Source organism: Anomaloglossus baeobatrachus, assembly GCF_048569485.1.
Source record: "Anomaloglossus baeobatrachus isolate aAnoBae1 chromosome 6 unlocalized genomic scaffold, aAnoBae1.hap1 SUPER_6_unloc_1, whole genome shotgun sequence".
NCBI lineage: Eukaryota > Metazoa > Chordata > Amphibia > Anura > Aromobatidae > Anomaloglossus > Anomaloglossus baeobatrachus.
Window position 1 is genome coordinate 443968 of NW_027441814.1, and position 21018 is coordinate 464985.

Below are 21018 nucleotides of genomic sequence, written 5' to 3' on the forward strand. Positions count from 1 at the left end.
TAGGTAGAGGACGCTCGTCATGTACAGTAACTAGAGCGTGCTCGTGATGTACAGTAGGTAGAGGGCGCTCGTCATGTACAGTAGGTAGAGGGCGCTCATGTACGGTAGGTAGAGGGCGCTCGTCATGTACAGTAGGTAGAGGGCGCTCGTCATGTACAGTAACTAGAGCGTGCTCGTGATGTACAGTAGGTAGAGGGCGCTCATGTACAGTAGGTAGAGGGTGCTCGTCATGTACAGTAGGTAGAGGGCGCTCGTCATGTACAGTAGGTAGAGGGCGCTCATCATGTACAGTAGGTAGAGGGCGCTTGTCATGTACAGTAGGTAGAGGCCGCTCGTCATGTACAGTAGGTAAAGCGCTCGTCATGTACAGTAGGTAAAGCGCTCGTCATGTACAGTAGGTAGAGCGTGCTCGTCATGTACAGTAGGTAGAGGGCGCTCGTCATGTACAGTAGGTAGAGCGTGATCGTCACGTACAGTAGGTAGAGGGCGCTCGTCATGTACAGTAGGTAGAGAGCGCTCGTCATGTACAGTAGGTAGAGGACGCTTGTCATGTACAGTAGGTAGAGGGCGCTCGTCATGTACAGTAGGTAGAGGGCGCTCATGTACGGTAGGTAGAGGGCGCTCGTCATGTACAGTAGGTAGAGGGCGCTCGTCATGTACAGTAACTAGAGCGTGCTCGTGATGTACAGTAGGTAGAGGGCGCTCATGTACAGTAGGTAGAGGGTGCTCGTCATGTACAGTAGGTAGAGGGCGCTCGTCATGTACAGTAGGTAGAGGGCGCTCATGTACAGTAGGTAGAGGGCGCTTGTCATGTACAGTAGGTAGAGGCCGCTCGTCATGTACAGTAGGTAAAGCGCTCGTCATGTACAGTAGGTAAAGCGCTCGTCATGTACAGTAGGTAGAGCGTGCTCGTCATGTACAGTAGGTAGAGGGCGCTCGTCATGTACAGTAGGTAGAGCGTGATCGTCACGTACAGTAGGTAGAGGGCGCTCGTCATGTACAGTAGGTAGAGAGCGCTCGTCATGTACAGTAGGTAGAGGACGCTTGTCATGTACAGTAGGTAGAGGGTGCTCGTCATGTACAGTAGGTAGAGGGCTCGTCATGTACAGTAGGTAGAGGGCGCTCGTCATGTACAGTAGGTAGAGGGTGCTCGTCATGTACAGTAGGTAGAGGACGCTCGTCATGTACAGTAGGTAGAGGGTGCTCGTCATGTACAGTAGGTAGAGGGAGCTCGTCATGTACAGTAGGTAGAGAACGCTCGTCATGTACAGTAGGTAGAGGGCGCTCGTCATGTACAATAGGTAGAGGGCGCTCGTCATGTACAGTAGGTAGAGGGCGCTCGTCATGTACAGTAGGTAGAGGGTGCTCGTCATGTACAGTAGGTAGAGGGCTCGTCATGTACAGTAGGTAGAGGGCGCTCGTCATGTACAGTAGGTAGAGGGTGCTCGTCATGTACAGTAGGTAGAGGGCTCGTCATGTACAGTAGGTAGAGGGCGCTCGTCATGTACAGTAGGTAGAGGGTGCTCGTCATGTACAGTAGGTAGAGGACGCTCGTCATGTACAGTAGGTAGAGGGTGCTCGTCATGTACAGTAGGTAGAGGGAGCTCGTCATGTACAGTAGGTAGAGAACGCTCGTCATGTACAGTAGGTAGAGGGCGCTCGTCATGTACAATAGGTAGAGGGCGCTCGTCATGTACAGTAGGTAGAGGGCGCTCGTCATGTACAGTAGGTAGAGGGTGCTCGTCATGTACAGTAGGTAGAGGGCTCGTCATGTACAGTAGGTAGAGGGCGCTCGTCATGTACAGTAGGTAGAGGGTGCTCGTCATGTACAGTAGGTAGAGGACGCTCGTCATGTACAGTAGGTAGAGGGTGCTCGTCATGTACAGTAGGTAGAGGGAGCTCGTCATGTACAGTAGGTAGAGAACGCTCGTCATGTACAGTAGGTAGAGGGCGCTCGTCATGTACAATAGGTAGAGGGCGCTCGTCATGTACAGTAGGTAGAGGGCGCTCGTCATGTACAGTAGGTAGAGGGCGCTCGTCATGTACAGTAGGTAGAGCGCGCTCGTCATGTACAGTAGGTAGAGCGCGCTCGTCATGTACAGTAGGTAGAGCGCGCTCGTCATGTACAGTAGGTAGAGCGCGCTCGTCATGTACAGTAGGTAGAGCGCGCTCGTCATGTACAGTAGGTAGAGCGCGCTCGTCATGTACAGTAGGTAGAGCGCGCTCGTCATGTACAGTAGGTAGAGGGCGCTCGTCATGTACAGTGGGTAGAGGGCGCTCGTCATGTACAGTAGGTAGAGGACGCTCGTCATGTACAGTAGGTAGAGCGTGCTCGTCATGTACAGTATGTAGAGCGTGCTTGTCATGTACAGTAGGTAGAGGGCGCTCGTCATGTACAGTAGGTAGAGGGCGCTCGTCATGTACAGTAGGTAGAGGGTGCTCGTCATGTACAGTAGGTAGAGGGCGCTCGTCATGTACAGTAGGTAGAGGGCGCTCGTCATGTACAGTAGGTAGAGGGAGCTCGTCATGTACAGTAGGTAGAGGGCGCTCGTCATGTACAGTAGGTAGAGGGCGCTCGTCATGTATAGTAGGTAGAGGGTGCTCGTCATGTACAGTAGGTAGAGGGTGCTCGTCATGTACAGTAGGTAGAGGGCGCTCGTCATGTATAGTAGGTAGAGGGAGCTCGTCATGTACAGTAGGTAGAGGGTGCTCGTCATGTACAGTAGGTAGAGGGCGCTCGTCATGTATAGTAGGTAGAGGGAGCTCGTCATGTACAGTAGGTAGAGGACGCTCGTCATGTACAGTAGGTAGAGGGCGCTCGTCATGTACAGTAGGTAGAGGGCGCTCGTCATGTACAGTACGTAGGACGCTCGTCATGTACAGTAGGTAGAGGACGCTCGTCATGTCCAGTAGGTAGAGGGTGCTCGTCATGTACAGTAGGTAGAGGGCGCTCGTCATGTACAGTAGGTAGAGCGTGCTCGTCATGTACAGTAGGTAGAGCGTGCTCGTCATGTACAGTAGGTAGAGGGCGCTCGTCATGTACAGTAGGTAGAGCGTGCTCGTCATGTACAGTAGGTAGAGGACGCTCGTCATGTACAGTAGGTAGAGGACGCTAGTCATGTACAGTAGGTAGAGGGCGCTCGTCATGTACAGTGGGTAGAGGGCGCTCGTCATGTACAGTAGGTAGAGGACGCTCGTCATGTACAGTAGGTAGAGCGTGCTCGTCATGTACAGTATGTAGAGCGTGCTTGTCATGTACAGTAGGTAGAGCACGCTCGTCATGTGCAGTAGGTAGAGGGCGCTCGTCATGTACAGTAGGTAGAGGACGCTAGTCATGTACAGTAGGTAGAGGGCGCTCGTCATGTACAGTAGGTAGAGGGCGCTCGTCATGTACAGTAGGTAGAGGGGGCTCGTCATGTACAGTAGGTAGAGGGCGCTCGTCATGTACAGTAGGTAGAGGACGCTCGTCATGTACAGTAGGTAGAGGGCGCTCGTCATGTACAGTAGGTAGAGCGCGCTCGTCATGTACGGTAGGTAGAGGGCGCTCGTCATGTACGGTAGGTAGAGGGCGCTCATGTACAGTAGGTAGAGGACGCTCGTCATGCACAGTAGGTAGAGGGCGCTCGTCATGCACAGTAGGTAGAGGGTGCTCGTCATGTACAGTAGGTAGAGGGTGCTCGTCATGTACAGTGGGTAGAGCACGCTCGTCATGTGCAGTAGGTAGAGGGCGCTCGTCATGTGCAGTGGGTAGAGTTCGCTCGTCATGTGCAGTGGGTAGAGGGCGCTCGTCATGTGCAGTGGGTAGAGGGCGCTCGTCATGTGCAGTGGGTAGCGGGCGCTAGTCATGTGCAGTGGGTAGAGGGCGCTCGTCATGTACAGTGGGTAGAGGGCGCTCGTCATGTACAGTGGGTAGAGGGCGCTCGTCATGTACAGTGGGTAGAGGGCGCTCGTCATGTACAGTGGGTAGAGGGCGCTCGTCATGTACAGTGGGTAGAGGGCGCTCGTCATGTACAGTGGGTAGAGGGCGCTCGTCATGTACAGTGGGTAGAGGGCGCTCGTCATGTACAGTGGGTAGAGGGCGCTCGTCATGTACAGTGGGTAGAGGGCGCTCGTCATGTACAGTGGGTAGAGGGCGCTCTTCATGTACAGTAGGTAGAGCGCGCTCGTCATGTACAGTAAGTAGAGGGCGCTCGTCATGTACAGTGGGTAGAGGGCGCTCGTCATGTACAGTGGGTAGAGGGCGCTCGTCATGTACAGTGGGTAGAGCGCGCTCGTCATGTACAGTAGGTAGAGCGCGCTCGTCATGTACAGTAGGTAGAGCGCCCTCGTCATGTACAGTAGGTAGAGCGCGCTCGTCATGTACAGTAAGTAGAGGGCGCTCGTCATGTACAGTAGGTAGAGGGCGCTCGTCATGTACAGTAGGTAGAGGGCGCTAGTCATGTACAGTAGGTAGAGGGCGCTCGTCATGTACAGTAGGTAGAGGGCGCTCGTCATGTACAGTAGGTAGAGGGCGCTAGTCATGTACAGTAGGTAGAGGGCGCTCGTCATGTACAGTAGGTAGAGGGCGCTCGTCATGTACAGTAGGTAGAGGACACTCGTCATGTACTGACTGGACATCATATAATATATAGTGGTCTTCATATAAAGCTGCTGGAGCTGTCATCAGCCAGGATCTGTCTATACAAGATCCAGGAACATCTGGTGCAGGAGGATGAGGACACAGAAGAATAGGAGGGAGCAGAGTCTGAGGAACAGTGACGAAGAGGAACAGGGTAGAGTTAGCTTAGTGAGGTGACCACGCTTGTGGGGGCTATGTAGGTATTAATTGGATCATCTGGGTAGTGAATTCCAGAACACTGGAGCAACACGAGAGAAGTCCTGGAGACGGAGGTTCGGATTATGTACATTGCAGGACATTGTGGACATTGCAGAACGATTGGCCAATAGTCCACGGTTTGTGCCTGCAGCGGTTGTAGAGGAGGATGCCATGTCTGTCGGGCAGATCTGCTCTGTATTATTTCTATATCGGGGCCTCTGTCAATCTTTTTCACATTACACGGGAGCCGGTTCTCCTTCTTGTCCTGGATGCATCGGTTTCTTCTCCCCCGGGTCTAGCAGTGTGCTGTAGTCTGGTGGTTTTTGGACCTTTCCGCGGTGGCCTACTTGTTACAGAACTCGTCTTGTAACTTTCCATCTGTCACTTTCTTATATGATGGGAGAAGAACTTCCCGCAGCTTCCCAGGCCTGTGTAACAAGGTAGCGAAGGCCCCTCAAGGTCATCGGCGCTTGTCAGCCTCTTGTATTCAGCGTCTGGGGACCTGGATTTCGGACCAATGGCCCCTCTGTGCTCTGACCGATGGCCCCTCTGTGCTCGGACCGATGGCCCCTCTGTGCTCTGACCGATGGCCCCTCTGTGCTCGGACCGATGGCCCCTCTGTGCTCGGACCGATGGCCCCTCTGTGTTCGGACCGATGGCCCCTCTGTGCTCAGACCAATGGCCCCTCTGTGCTCGGACCAATGGCCCCTCTGTGCTCGGACCGATGGCCTCTCTGTGCTCGGACCGATGGCCCCTCTGTGCTCGGACCGATGGCCCCTCTGTGCTCGGACCGATGGCCCCTCTGTGCTCGGACCCATGGCCCCTCTGTGCTCGGACCCATGGCCCCTCCGTGCTCGGACCGATGGCCCCTCCGTGCTCGGACCGATGGCCCCTCCGTGCTCGGACCGATGGCCCCTCCGTGCTCGGACCGATGGCCCCTCCGTGCTCGGACCGATGGCCCCTCCGTTCACGGACCGATGGCCCCTCCGTTCACGGACCGATGGCCCCTCTGTTCACGGACCGATGGCCCCTCTGTTCATGGACCGATGGCCCCTCTGTCCACGGACCGATGGCCCCTCTGTTCACGGACCGATGGCCCCTTTGTCCACGGACCGATGGCCCCTCTGTGCTTAGACAGATGGTTCCTCTGTGCTTCGATGGATGGCCCCTCTGTGCATGGACTGATGGCCCCACCTTGTGACCAATACTTTTCTGAAGTCGTACCTTGTCCCGCTGGTCAATTAACAAGGGGCTTGAAGCTTGCTTCGTCCTAGGGTCCAGGTACCCCGCCTGTGCACGGCCTCTGGACTGGATTCGCTCTGTCGGTACCGGTGGGCTACGACCCCGACCCAGTCCACTTCGGGTCTCCCGTGACCGAGTCGCCGTGGCCATACACTGCCGTCTGCCACCTAGTCGGTCCTCCCGTGTTCCAAGGGCTCCAACCCTGACCACACTGCGCTTCAGCTCCTCACTTCACTGAAACTAAACTCGAACTCAACTCCCTGGTTCCCACCCCCTGTCACCACAAGACCCCTAGGTGGGCGTTCCCATCCACCTGGCCCCGCCCACTGGTGTGTCCTGTGTGTCATGGGGGGGCGACTAGGATTTGTGGCTGGTATTCCTGTGTGTGGGATGTGTGGTGTTAATTCCCAAGGAGGAGGCGATTCCTGTACTCTTGGTGGGGGGTACAGTCATCTGTGACTACCTGGTTTTGCCAGGGTGTCACATTTTCTTGTGGCCGATACGCTCTTGTGACCGATACGCTCTTGTGACAGATACGCTCTTGTGGCCGATATTTTACAACTCTTCAGATTCCCGTAGAAGATGACAATGTCGTCAGAACACTCAGTTTATGTTTATGAGTCCGGAGCCGTTGTGGTCAAATCCTATCAGACAATTATCATATGGGGTCCATTCGGCAGCTGGTGTCAGTCATGTGGCAGGGACCCTCCAGTCACGTTCCCTTATACCAGTGTGCTCTACAGTCAATATCAAAATCATTGGGCATAGTGACACCATGAAGATACATTTCTGAAAATTGTTTTGGATAATTTTGTGAGAAAGGGGAATCTCCTCTTCCTGCACAGGACGAGCGCAGCGCTGGCTCTGTGGACACATGTGGGCTCCCATCTGTGGAGTTCTCCGGTGGTGACACGTGGAGCTGCTTCCTGTGTATGCTTCTTATTAGCTCTCCCTGCACTCCCATCAGTTGTTTACTCTCCAGGGAAGAAGACGAAGGAGGAAGGAAGGGGGGATAAGATTCCAGAGCACGGCAGTCGTAGTGCGCCGGACCCCTCGCCCTCTGGCTCTGAAGGACCCCTCGCGCTCTGCCGGACCCCTCGCCCTCTGGCTCTGCCGGACCCCTCGCGCTCTGCCGGACCCCTCGCCCCCTGGCTCTGCCGGACCCCTCGCCCCCTGACTCTGCCGGACCCCTCGCCCCCTGGCTCTACTGGAACCCTTGCTCTCTGGCTCTACCAAACCCTCACCCTCTGGCATTGCAGGACCCCTCGCCCTGTGGCACTGCTGAATTCCTCGCCCTGTGGCTCAGTTGGACCCCTCGCCCCTGGCTCTGCTGGACCCCTCGCTCTCTGGCTCTGCCAGACCACCACCCTCTGGCATTGCCAGACACCTCGCCCTGTGGCACTGTTGGACTCCTCGCCCTCTCGCGCTGCAGCCCCTCACGCTGCTGCGGGGATGGATCAGACCCCAGAAAACGTTACTTTCCTATAGGGACTGTACAGGAAGAATGTAATCGGGCAGGATGTGTGGAGACGGGTGACGGCAGGAGCAGTCTCTCCGGAGCTCGCCGCACGCGCACTGCTGCAGACTTCTACTTTTTTCTATGTTTTTGGATCTCATCCTGAGATTTGGATTTTCCGTGCTGTGTCTGGCGAGGTGAGTGATCGGGGGGCTTCTGGGGCGGAGGGGCAGAGATTTGTGGAGCGTAGACACTCGGAGGAGCCGGCAGGCGCTGGATGTTTTTCTGGTGGTTGATGTAAATTTGTGGCAGAGAAAAGTCTTATTTCCCATTCAGATATGAAAGCGTCGTCCACAGAAAAGGATCCAAACAACCAGCGCTTAAAAATTAAAGGCAGACGCCGGAGGCTGGGGGTGCAGCAGAGGGTAGAGGTACAAATTAGGCTGGAGTGCAGTGGAGGGTGAAGGGCCCGGACGACACTGGGGGTGCGGTGGAAGGAGAGGGGTCCATATGACACTGGGGGTGCAACAGAGGGTGAGGGGTCCGAACGAGGCTGGGGGTGTAGCGGAGGCTGAGGGGTTCAAACAAGGCTGGGGTGTAGCAGAGGGTGAAGTGTCCGGACGATGCTGGGGGTGCTGCGGAAGGTGAGGGCTTCAGATGACTCTGGGGGTGCAGTGGAGGGTGAGGGGCACGAACGAGGCTGGGGGTGCAGTTGAGGGTCAGGGGTCCGAATGAGGCTGGAAGTACATCACAGGGTGAGGGGTCCGAACGAGGCTAGGGCTGCAGTTGAGGGTGAGGGGTCCGAACGAGGTTGGGGCTGCAGTTGAGGGTGAGGGGTCCGAACGAGGTTGGGGCTGCAGTTGAGGGTGAGGGGTCCAAACGAGGCTGGGGTGCAGTGGAGGGTGAGGGGTCCGGAGGAGGCTAGTGGTGCAGTAGAGGGTGAGGGATTCGAATGAGGCTGGGAGTGCGGCGAAGGGTGAGGGGTCCAAACAATGCTGGAAGTGCAACGGAGGGTGTGGGGTCCCGAGGAGACTGGAAGCGCAATGGGCAGTGAGGGGTCCGAATGATACTTGGAGTGTGGCGGGGGGTGAAGTGCCCGTATGAGGCTGGGAGTGCGGCAGAGGGAGGGTGAAGGTTCCGGAGGAGGGTGAGGGGGGTCACTGTGGATATCGCTGTTATTATGGGGGCACTGTGAATATCACTTATGAGGCACTATGGAAATCGCTGGTATTATGGGGGCACTGTGGCTATCACTGTTATGGGGGCACTGTGGATATCACTGTTATTATGGTGGCACTCTGAACCCTGTTTGGTGACTGCACGGGGAGATAATGAGGGATTTGCTGCTCAGTGGAATGTATCTAAGCTCCTGCCTCCATCGTGGATACGCTGCTCAGCTGCCGGGGAGGTGCAGGGTTTGGCCCCAGGTTGGGTTCGGTTTCCTCCATCATCATTAGCGCTCGGTCATTATTCTCTCCAAGACTCGTTATCAGCAGAGAAGGAAACGTTTTCATGTAAAGAGGATCCCGGGGTCACTAGGTGCCGAGTAATAACAGTCCGAAGAGGAAAGTGCAAGGCACAACGAACCGAGGCACAGAAAGCCGAGGCACTGAGAACCGAGGCACAGAAAGCCGAGGCACAGCGAGCCAAGGTACAGCAAGCCGAAACACAGCGAACCGAGGCACAGCAAGCCGAGGCACTGAGAACCGAGGCACAGCAAGCCGAGGCACTGAGAACCGAGACACAGCAAACCGAGGCACTGAGAACCGAGGCACAGCGAACCGAGGCACAGCAAGCCGAGACACTGAGAACTGAGGCACAGCAAGCCGATGCACCACGACCTGAGGCACAGCAAGCCGATGCACCACGACCTGAGGCACAGTGAACCGAGGCACAGCAATCCGAGGCACTAAGAACTTAGACACAGGGAGCAGAGGCACCGCGACCCGAGGCACGGTGAACCAATGCACAGCAAGGCGAGGCACAGCAAGCTAAAGCACTGAGAACCGAGGCACAGCGTGCCAAGGCACGGCAAATTGAGGCACAGTAAGCCAAGGCACTGAGAACCGAGACACAGCGAACTGAGGCAAGGATCAGGAAGTGTATAGGCAAGGATCAGCTTTGCTTCTTTGAAATTTCTCATTTGTGAGCACTTTTGTGATTTCATCATTCCACGCTTTAGCAGCTTGTTTTAAACCGTATATACTTTTCTGCAGTTTACAAACCATGTTCGGGTTACTGTTATCTTTGAATCCTGGAGGTTGTTCCATGTAAATATCTTCTGTTAACCCCATTACGACCGCGTTACGTTTTAAAACGGCACTAAAAAAGGGTACTTATTCCTTTCTGCCGTTTTAAAACGGCGGTCGGAAAAAAGGGTCTAGCGCCCCCCAGAGTCAGAAAATTTCCGGGGTCTTAGCTGCCGGGGGTAGCTGAGACCCTGGAGATCATGATTCGGGCCGGTTTTTCCGGTCCCCGCTCACCTGATGACCGGTATACACCGTATACCGATCATCAAGTTATAGTAAATGACCGCGCCGGTAAAAAATCATTTATCTCCCATCTGGCATGATCAAACATGCCAGATGGGAGATAAATCTTTTTCCCGGTTACCTCCGGTCCCCTCGGTATCCCCAAAGTGCCCCCCCCGACCCCCAACCCCCTCCCGAAAATCCAAGATGGCCGCGCGCATCGGAGAGCACAGCAGCGCGCCGGCCGCATTTACAGTGTTCCTATGGTTTCTGTCGTATGTGCCATAACACATACGACAGAAACCTGCTCCCTAGGCCCTGCCGGGTCCCCCCCTACCCCCCCCTGGTGTCCCCCGGTGTCCCCCGGTGTCATACATACCGGAGCGCTGATCCCCCGCGGCCCCCTCCTCCTTCTCTGCAGACTCCGGTCACATGTGCCGAGCAGATGACAGCTTCCTGTGTTCAGAGACGCTGGCTGCTGCTCGGCACTGTGCAGCTATGACCCGGGGAGGGTGGGTGCAGCTTTTTGCACCCACTCTCCTCAAATGGAGGGTCTGCCCTCCTAGAAAATGGGGGATACGTTCCCTGAACGTGTCCCCCATATTCTAGAAGGTCCAGAGTCGACGTGGGACGTCCAAATGGATTATAGTGGATTTTTTTTTTTCTTTTCAATAAATTGGTCAATCAGGGAATGTTTTGGGGAGTGTTTTTTCAAATAAATTTTTTTTTGTTGTCAATTTTTTTTCTTATTACTGTCAATTAGTTATGTCGGGTATCTGATAGACGCCGTGACATAACTAATTGCTGGGCTTGATGCCAGGTGACATTACACACCTGGTATCAACCCCATTCATTACCCCGTTAGCCAACGCACCAGGGCGCGGGATGAGCTGGGGCGAAGCGCCAGAATTGGCGCATCTAATGGATGCGCCACTTCTGGGGCGGCTGCGGCCTGCTATTTTTAGGCTGGGAAGAGTCCAATAACCATGGCTCTTCCCATCCTGAAAATACCAGACCCCAGCTGTCAGCTTCACCTTGGCTGGTGATCTAATTTGGGGGGACCCCACGTTTGTTTGTTTTTTTTAATTATTTATTTATAAATAATTAAAAAAAAAAAACAGCTGTCTGCTTTACCCTAGCTGGCTATCAAAAATAGGGGGGACCCCACGTCATTTATTTTAATTTTTTTTTTTTTTGGGCTAAATACAAGGCTAGGCATCCTTTAGTGTCACATGAAAGGCACTAAAGGGCGCCAGCTTAGAATATGCAGGGGGGTGGGACGTTATATATGTTTGACATCTATCCATTCATCCACTGTAGCATTTTACGCTGTGTGCCCACAATCAGGGTTTGCAGCGTTTTGGGCGCAGAGTGTTTTCCCTGCGTCCATAACGCTGCGTTGTGCAGTAGAAGCACAGTGGCAGGATTTTTAGAAATCCCGTGCCCACTGTGTTTCTTTTCTCCGCAGCATAAACCGACCTGTGGCGCAGCTTCCCGAGCCTCAGCATGTCAATTTATGCTGCGGAGATGAGTGTTCTTTGCAGGTAGAATAAAACTAAAGTCCACAGCAGCCTGAACCCAAATCGTGGGCATGGGCAGCTGCGTTCTCCCGTGGACAACACTCACATTTCTGCAGGAGGCTGACACTGTGTACTAGACGCCGTGTCGCTGGATCATGGCCACATAGCCTAAAGGCTACTTTACACGCTGCGATATCGGTCCCGATATCGCTAGTGTGGGTACCCGCCCCCATCTGTTGTGCGACACGGGCAAATCGCTGCCCGTGCCGCACAACATCGCGCAGACGCATCACACATACTTACCTGCCCGGCGACGTCGCTGTGACCGGCGAACCGCCTCCTTTCTAAGGGGGCGGTCCGTGTGGCGCCACAGTGACGTCACTGAGCGGCCGCCCAATAGAAGCGGAGGGGCGGAGATGAGTGGCCGGAACATCCCGCCCACCTTCTTCCTTCCTCATAGCGGCCGGGAGGCAGGTAAGGAGAGGTTCCTCGTTCCTGCGGCGTCACACATAGCGATGTGTGCTGCCGCAGGAGCGACGAACTACATCGTTACTGCTGCAGTAACGATAATCGAGAATGGACCCCCATGTCACCGATGAGCGATTTTGCACGTTTTTGCAACGATGCAAAATCGCTCATCGGTGTCACACGCAGCAACATCGCTAATGCGGCCGGATGTGCGTCACCAATTCCGTGACCCTAACGACTCCGCATTAGCGATGTCGCAGCGTGTAAAGCCCCCTTAACAGTGAGAAATTTGTTGCTACAGCAACATTTTTGTGAAGTACCTGTGGATTCAAAATGCTTACTATACTCCTGAATAAAATCCTTGAGGGGTCCAGTTTCCAAAATGAGGTCACTTGTGGGGGGTTTCTGATGTATAGGTACCCAAGGGGCCCTGCTAATGTGACATGGTGCGCGCAATTTACTTCAACTTTTCCAAAATTCAAATGGTGCTCCTTCCATTCCAAGCCCTCCCATTTATCCAAACAAAGGTTTTTGGCCACATGTGGGGTATCCCTGCGCTCACAAGAAATTAGATAACAACCTGTGGGGTACACGTTTTGTTGTTGCCTCTTGAAAAAGTGAAAAATGTGTCGCTAAATCAACATTTTTGTGAAAAAAATGAAAATTTCAATATGGCAACCTAAGCTTATCAAATTCTGTGAAGTATTCGTGGATTCAAAATGCTCAATATACACCTAGATTAAAGCCTTGAGGGGTCTTATTTCCAGAATGGGGTCACTTGTGGGGGACCTCCACTGCTTAGGCACCTCAGGGGCTCTCCTAATGCAACATGGCGTCCGCTATTGATTCCAGCCAATTTTGCAGTCAAACTGCACTCCTTCTCTTCTGAGCCCTGTAGTGTGCCCAAACAGTTGATTTCCACCACATACAAGATATCAACAAACTCAGGAGAAATTGCGCAATAAATTTCATGGTGATTTATTTCCTGTTACCCTTGTGAAAAAAAAAGCTACCTGGTTGAAGTAACAATTTTGTGGTAAAATTTTATTTTTTTATTTTCATGGCTCAACGTTATAAACTTCTGTAAAGCACCTGGAGGTTCAGGGTACTCACCAAACATCAAGATAAATTCCTTGAGGGGCCTAGTTTCCAATATGGGGTCACTTGTGGTGTTTTTTTGCTGTTTACGTACCTTAGGGGTCCTCCAAATGCGACATGGTGCCTGCAATCTTTTTCAGCCAAATTTCCTTTCCAAAATTCAAATATTGCTCCTTCCGTTCCAAGCCCTCCCATTTCTCCAAACAAAGGTTTCAGACCACAAGTGAGGTATCACCGCGCTCATAAAAAAGTGGGTAACAAACGTTGGGGTCAAATTTTTGGAATTACCTCTTGAAAAAGTGAAAAAATTGATGCTAAAGCAACATTTTTGAGAAAAAAATGAAAATTTTCAATGTGACAACGTAACGTTATCAAAATCTGTGAAGTACTTGTGGATCCAAAATGCTCACTATACCCCTAGATAGAAGCCTTAAGGGGTCTAGTTTCCAAAATGGTGTCACTTGTGAGGGGTTTCTGCTGTTTAGGTACCTTAGCGGACATGTAAATGCAACATGGTGCCCGCAATCTATTTCAGCCAAATTTGCTTTCCAAAATTCAAATATTGCTCCTTCTGTTCCGAGCCCTCCCATTTGTCCAAACAAAGGTTTCTGACCACATGTGGGGTATTGGCGCGCTCATAAGAAAGTGGGGAACAAGTTTTGGGGTTCATTTTGTTGTGTTATTTCTTCTAAAAGTGAATAAATTTGGGGTAGAGCAACATTTTAGGTAAAATTTTATTTTTTGCTTTTTTTCATTCCACTTTGCTTTAGTTCCTGTGAAGCACCTGAAGGGTTAATAAACTTCTTGGATGTGGTTTTGAGTACTTTGAGGGGTGCTGTTTTGAGAATGGTGTCACTTTTAGGTATTTTCTGTCACTTAGGCCTCTCAAAGTCACTTCAAATGTGATGTGGTCCCTAAAAAAATGGTTTTGTGAATTTTGTTGAAAAAATGGGAAATTGCAGATGAACTTTGACCCCTTCTAACTTCCTAACCCCAAAACATTTTGTTTCAGAAATTGCGCTAATGTAAAGTAGACATGTGGGAAATGTTATTTATTAACTGTTTTGTGTGACATAACTCTCTGGGTTAAGGGCATAAAAATTAAAAGTTTGAAAATTGCAAAATTTTCAAAATTTTCATCAAATTTCCGATTTTTTCACAAATAAAAGCAAAAAATATCGTTCTAAATTTATAACTATCATGAAGTACAATATGTCACGAAAAAACAATGTCAGAATCACCGGGATCCGTTGAAGCGTTCCAGAGTTATGACCTCATAAAGTGACACTGGTCAGAATTGCAAAAAATGGCCTGGGCATTAAGGACAAAACTGGCTTCGTCCTTAAGGGGTTAAATCTCCATTCAAAAATGCTGTCTTTACGTCCAGATGCTTCAACTTTCATTGCTGCATCTGCAAACAAAGTTCTTATTGTAGTATGTTTGACAACTGGAGCCAATGTTTCATCATTGTCTTCTCCATATTTTTGAGAATAACCTTTAGCTACGAGTCTTGCTCGGTATGGTTCAGCTTTGCCATCTCTTTGGTATTTTACTTTAAAAACCCATTTACATCCTATAGCTTTTCTTCCTTCTGGTAATTCTGTCAGTGTCCATGTCTTTGATTTATGCATGAATTTTATTTCTGTTTCTGTTGCCTTTATCCATTTCTTAGCTTCTTCTTCAGGAAATTGAGATATGTCTTCCCAAGAGGTACGCTCATACATTTTGCTTGGTGGTTTGTCCTTTGTTTTCTCTTATTGAACGTTTTGGCTCTGTCTGTTTGTAGTTGTATCTCTTCACTTTCAGTATTCTGTTTTTTATCAATTTCAACTTTTTTTCATTAGATGTTCTTTCAGCTACATCACTGCTGTTTTTCTCATGTTTTGTTTTCAGTGAAATCATAGTGTCTTCTTTTAGATCCTCAGTGAATGTCACACTGTTACTCACCGTAACTCTGTTTGTTTTGGGATCTAGGATTCTATATCCTTTGCAATTTTTACTATATCCAACAAATATTCCTTCTATGGATCTGTTTTGAAGTTTGGAACGTTTTTCTGTTGGAATACAAAAACTTTACAACCAAAACCTCTTGAATGATTCACACTTGGTTTCTTACCCTGCCACAGTTCATATGGGGTTTATTTCAGTTTTTTAGAAAAAAGTCGGTTTTGTAGGTAAGTGCTGTCATTGCTGCTTCACCCCAATATTTTTCTGGAATTTGGAATCTGTTAGCATACATCTTATCATTTCAGTCAGGGTTCTGTTTTTCCTTTCTGCTACTCCATTTTGTTCAGGTGTGTATGGAACAGTCTTTTGATGCTCTGTACCATTTTGTCTTAAGTAGTTTTCTATTTCGTGTCCAGTGAATTCACCTCCATTATCACTTCTAATGACAATTGGCTTCTGCTGAAACTTGTTACTCGACTTTGTCACATAGTCTACTAATTTATTGAAAACTTCACTTTTGTTCTCGATCAAGTATGTGACTATGTATCTTGAGTAGTCATCTATAAAAGTCACTATATATCTATTGCCTCCTGATGTAGTCACTTTCATGGCTCCACATACGTTAGTATGCACCAAATCGAGTGGTCTTGTGCTTTTCATCTCACTTTAGGTATAGTAGCTTTAGATTTTATACAACTTTCACATCTTACGGTAATTGAGCAATCAGATATAACACATCCTGTACAAGTATTTTTGAATCATGCCCATACTTATTAGAACAGTTTAGCATTCCTTGTCCAATTCCTTCCACAGTTATTTTGCTCCCATCTGCAAGATAAATGGCTTCCTTCTTATTTAAATCAAGTTCAGTAAAGAAACTTTTACAACTTGTCGCTCCTGAGTCAATAAACCAACCTGATGATGATTTCTGATCAGTTACTTTAAATGTGCCATTCCAATTATGAATCAGAGATTGTGTTTTCACCTTCTGTGTATTCTCTTTATGGCGTAATTTCTGTTGTTCTGCTTTCCATATAGAACAGTCTTTCTTTAAATGTCCCTTTTTCCTTACATCTGAAACATTCTCTTGTCTCTTTATTATAGGGTCACTTTGATTCTGTAGCTTTAAGAGCATTTCCACCATCTTGTTCAGTAGAATCATTTGTTGGCACAAACTGTAATGTGATGTCTGTTTCAGGTCTTGTCTTTAGTGCATTTATTAAAGCAGTGTATGAATCCGGTAAACTGCACAATAATATTGCTGCTATGTGGCTATCCTTAATATCTTCACCAATTGATCTCAGCTGTGATATCACTACCATCATAGAGAATATATGCTCCTGCATGTCATTGTCTGCACTCACTCTCATACTGTAAAGCTTTCTTAGCATAAATAACGTGATTTAAGCTGGGTCTTTCATGTAGCTTTCTTAATGCTTCCCACATTCCCTGTGCTGTATCTTCATTCCTTATGTGGATTAATTGAGAATCTTGAATCTTCCACTAATAGGCTGACAGTAGCTCTTGCGTGTCTATTTTTCTTAGACCCAATGATAATAATCAGACATGGGATATTTGTAGTGATTACTTCCCATAAATCATCTTTAGACAATAACATCTCCACTTTGAACTTCCATAACTGATAGTTTTGGCTCTGTGCTACTCATCATTATCTTTAATTTGTTTGGAGAGAATTGTACTGAAGATTTCTTCTGCATTCACCAGGGTCTTGCTGGGCTTTCTTGTGTCCTGGGTGTCTGGGGTCCTTGGTGCCTGGTATCCTGGGTGCCTGGGCCCATAACCTGTTGCACCGCTTCTAGCTTCCCAGTTGCAGAACAAACTTCACAAAGCAGATTCCATGGGATAACAAGCTCTTTACTTCTCAGAATGAGGTAAATATGCACAGTCATACAGCACTGTACCAGGAAGAGAAACAAGCAGGAAGTACAAAAGACTTTTTACAATACAATCTTTTGTACTTCCAAGTCTTTCACAGTCTTCCTTCACACAAAAAAGTCCTCAACTGTTGCATATACCAACACTCTTGCCATCCTGAAGCCATTCAGTTGTTGGGGTGTGTCCTCTTGCCATGCTAAAGCCAATCAGCCGCAGGGGGCGTGATCTCTTGCCATGCTGAAGCCAATCAGTAGCTAGGGGTGTGTCTTCTTGCCATGCAGAAGCTAATCAGTAGCTGGGGGCGTGTCCTCTTGCCATTCCTGAAGCCAATCAATAGCTGGGGGACGTGTCCTCTTGCCATCCTGAAGCCAATCAGTAGCTGGAGTGTGTCCTCTTGCCATGCTGAAGCCAATCAGTAGCTGGAGTGTATCCTCTTGCCATGCTGAAGCCAATCAGTAGCTGGAGTGTGTCCTGTTGCCATGCTGAAGCCAATCAGTAGCTGAGGGGCGTGTTCTCTTGCCATGCTAAAGCCAACCAGTAGCAGGGGGCGTGTCCGCTTTCCATGCTGAAGCCAATCAGCAGCAGGGGGCGTGTCCGCTTGCCACGCTGAAGCCAATCAGTAGCTGGGGTCATGTCCTCTTGCCATGCTGAAGCCAATCAGTAGCTTGGATGTGTGTCCTCTTGCCATTCTGTAGCCAATCAGTAGCTGGGGTCATGTCCTCTTGCCATGCGGAAGCCAATCAGTAGCTGGGGGGGCGTGTCCTCTTACCATGCTGACGCCAATCAGTAGCTGGGGGCGTATCCTCTTGCCATCCTGGTTTCGGACGGAACGATAGGTTCAGCATTATATAGTGAATAGGATGATTGATACTGATTGATCATTATTGATGATGACTGATTCTGATGATTGATCATTATCGATTATTCATGAATGATTGATTATATTATTATTCATTATTGATATTGATTTATACTGCTGGTGATTGATCATTTTTGAGTGATGAATACTCATGATAGATATTGATATTGACCATCATTGATGCTGTCTGATATTGATGACTGATGCTGCTGATGACTGATATTGATGATGACTGATATTGATGACGACTGATACTGATGATAACTGATGCTGATGAGAGCTTGTATTGATGATGACTGATAATGATGAGGACTTGTACTGATGATGACTGATATTGATGAGTGCTTGTATTGATGATAACTGATATTGATGATGTCTTGATGCTGATGAGGGTTTGTATTGATGATTGATACTGCTGATGATTGATCATTTTTGATGACTGATACTGATGATGACTTGTTTTGATGAGGGCTTGTATTGATGATGACTGATGCTGATGAGGACTTGTACTGATGATGACTGATGCTAATAAGGGCTTGTATTGATGATGACTGATATTGATGAGGGCTTGTATTGATGATGACTGATATTGATGAGGGCTTGTATAGATGATGATGGATAATGATGATGACTGATGCTGATGAGGGCTTATATTGATGAGGACTGATGCTGATGAGGGCTTGTACTGATGATGACTGATGCTGGTGAGGGCTTGTACTGATGATGACTGATGCTGATGAGGCTTGTGTTGATTGATCCTTCTGATGCCATCACTCATCTCCGTCCCTGTCTCCGCAGGTTATAAATGATCAGCCCTTATGCCCAATATGAGCTGGAGTTTCTTAACCCGTCTCCTAGAAGAAATCCACAATCACTCCACCTTTGTGGGGAAGGTATGGCTGACCGTCCTCATCGTCTTCCGGATCGTCCTGACCGCCGTGGGCGGAGAATCCATCTACTCCGATGAACAGAGTAAATTCATGTGTAACACCAAGCAGCCGGGCTGCGATAACGTTTGCTATGACGCCTTCGCTCCGCTTTCACATGTGCGGTTCTGGGTCTTCCAGATCATCATGATCTCGGCTCCGTCCGTCATGTATCTGGGCTACGCCATTCACCGAATCGCCCGGATGTCAGAGGACGATAGGCGGAAACACGAGATCAAGCAGAAGAAGAAATCCTTCACAAGATGGAAGACTGGTGAAAACGGAGGTGACCCGGAAGATGAAGAGGAGGAGCCCATGATCTACGAGCCACCGGCAGAAGCCGAGAAGGTGGAGGGTAAAGAGAAGAAGAGCAAGAAGCACGACGGCCGCAGGCGGATCAAGGAGGAGGGTCTGATGAAGATTTACGTTCTCCAGCTCCTCTCCAGGGCCTTCTTTGAAGTTGGCTTTTTGACCGGACAATACTTCTTATATGGCTTCCGGGTTCTTCCTTCATTTAAGTGCAGCACATTACCATGTCCGCACATCGTGGACTGTTTCGTGTCCAGACCCACAGAAAAGACCATATTCCTCCTGATCATGTATGTGGTCAGCTGTCTGTGCCTGGTGCTTAATATCTGTGAGATGTTTCATCTAGGTGTCGGCACCATAAGAGACGCTATCCGAAACAGGAGGACTAGCACCGCCAGACAGCCGCCCTACAACTACTCCTACCCAAAGAACATAACGTGCCCTCCAGAATACAACATGGTGGTCAAATCGGACAAGTCCACCAAACTACCGAACAGCACCATGGCGCACGAACAGAACTTGGCCAATGTGGCCCAAGAGCATCAGTGTATGAGCCCTGATGACAACCTGCCCTCGGACCTCACCTCTTTACATAAACATTTGAAGGTGGCCCAGGAGCAGCTGGACATTGCCTTCCAAAGCTATAATTCTCAGGCCAACGGTCAACCGTCTCGGACCAGCAGCCCAACGTCTGGGGGGACAGTGGTGGAGCAGAACCGAGTCAATACTGCTCATGAGAAGCAAGGAGCGAGGCCTAAAGCCGACTCCGACAAAGGCAGCACCAGCAGCAAAGATGGCAAGACCTCTGTATGGATATAACCTGGAATATGGGGCACAAAGACAGCACTGCCTCCTCCGATCACCGCCGATCACTGAGCTCCACCTAACAGATCCTGTCTACTCCAACGTCTTTCATAGCTACCAGTCTAACCAGAGCATAGCAATAATTTCATGGGGGGATCGGAACCTATTACTCAGGGTATGGGAGGAATGAATCCCATTAGAGTCTTGAGCTTAAATCTGAGCATTAGAGACCCTGATTCAGCAGTCAGCTGGATGTTTGCACATTATTGGGGTACAGACTGGGAAATGTTCCGTTATGTTTCTAATTGTAACTTTTATTTGTATTTCTGTTTTTATAAAAAAAAAAAAATTCAATGAAAGTAAAAATTACTAACATCTCTTTATTGCCAGGGTGTCGGGGGTTAAGATGGTGTGAGCTATAAACCCTACATCCAGCATCATGATTAACACCAGGGCACATACAAATTAGAGATGTCCAACCTGAGCCACTGCACTGCACAGGTCACATGATCAAGAGCAAATGCAATCTGCACCAACAGGAACCGTAATGGACACGAACACAACCCCCACCCCAATACAGCCCCTAATACAGAGGTCTGAAGTGAGGGACAATCCTAATGCCATCCCAGTCCATACATACCGATGAGTGGTACTGAGGAGGCTAATTACAGCAGGTAAACTAAGTATTGAACACGTTACCACTAACCAATTTTCTAAGTAAATATTTCTAAAGGAGCTATTGACATGCATTTCTCACAAGACATCGGTAACAACCCATCCAATCCATACAGTAAAAAAAAAAAAAAATCAAACCAAATTAGGGAAAAGAATTATCAGAAGAGCCTGGGGGAGGCTGCATTATACACAGGGATGCCTGGTGGAGGCTGCATTATACACAGGAATGCCTGGTGGGGGCTGCATTATACACAGGGATGCCTGGTGGGGGCTGCATTATACACAGGGAGGCCTGGGGGAGGCTGCATTATACACAGGGAGGCCTGGTGGAGGCTGCATTATACACAGGGATGCCTGGTGGGGGCTGCATTATACACAGGGATGCCTGGTGGGGGCTGCATTATACACAGGGAGGCCTGGGGGAGGCTGCATTATACACAGGGATGCCAGGTGGAGGCTGCATTATACACAGGGAGGCCTGGTGGGGGCTGCATTATACACAGGGATGCCTGGTGGAGGCTGCATTATACA

The 21018-nt window shown here is 49.6% G+C and overlaps 1 protein-coding gene across 2 annotated transcripts in view; it reads left to right on the plus strand.

The window, feature by feature from the left end:
- LOC142259357 (gap junction gamma-1 protein-like) overlaps positions 1 to 20140 on the plus strand; it is a 57065-nt gene extending 36925 nt beyond the window's left edge. The window contains exons 1-2 of one of the 2 annotated variants that reach the window (XM_075331818.1): positions 7049 to 7711; positions 18572 to 20140. In XM_075331818.1, coding sequence (XP_075187933.1) covers positions 18592 to 19827 — 1236 coding nt within the window. In that variant the 5' untranslated portion in view covers positions 7049 to 7711; positions 18572 to 18591 and the 3' untranslated portion in view covers positions 19828 to 20140. Of the gene's footprint in view, positions 1 to 7048; positions 7712 to 18571 lie in introns of those variants that run through there. The other variant, XM_075331817.1, reaches the window with a different exon arrangement.
- Positions 20141 to 21018: the final 878 nt, after the last annotated feature.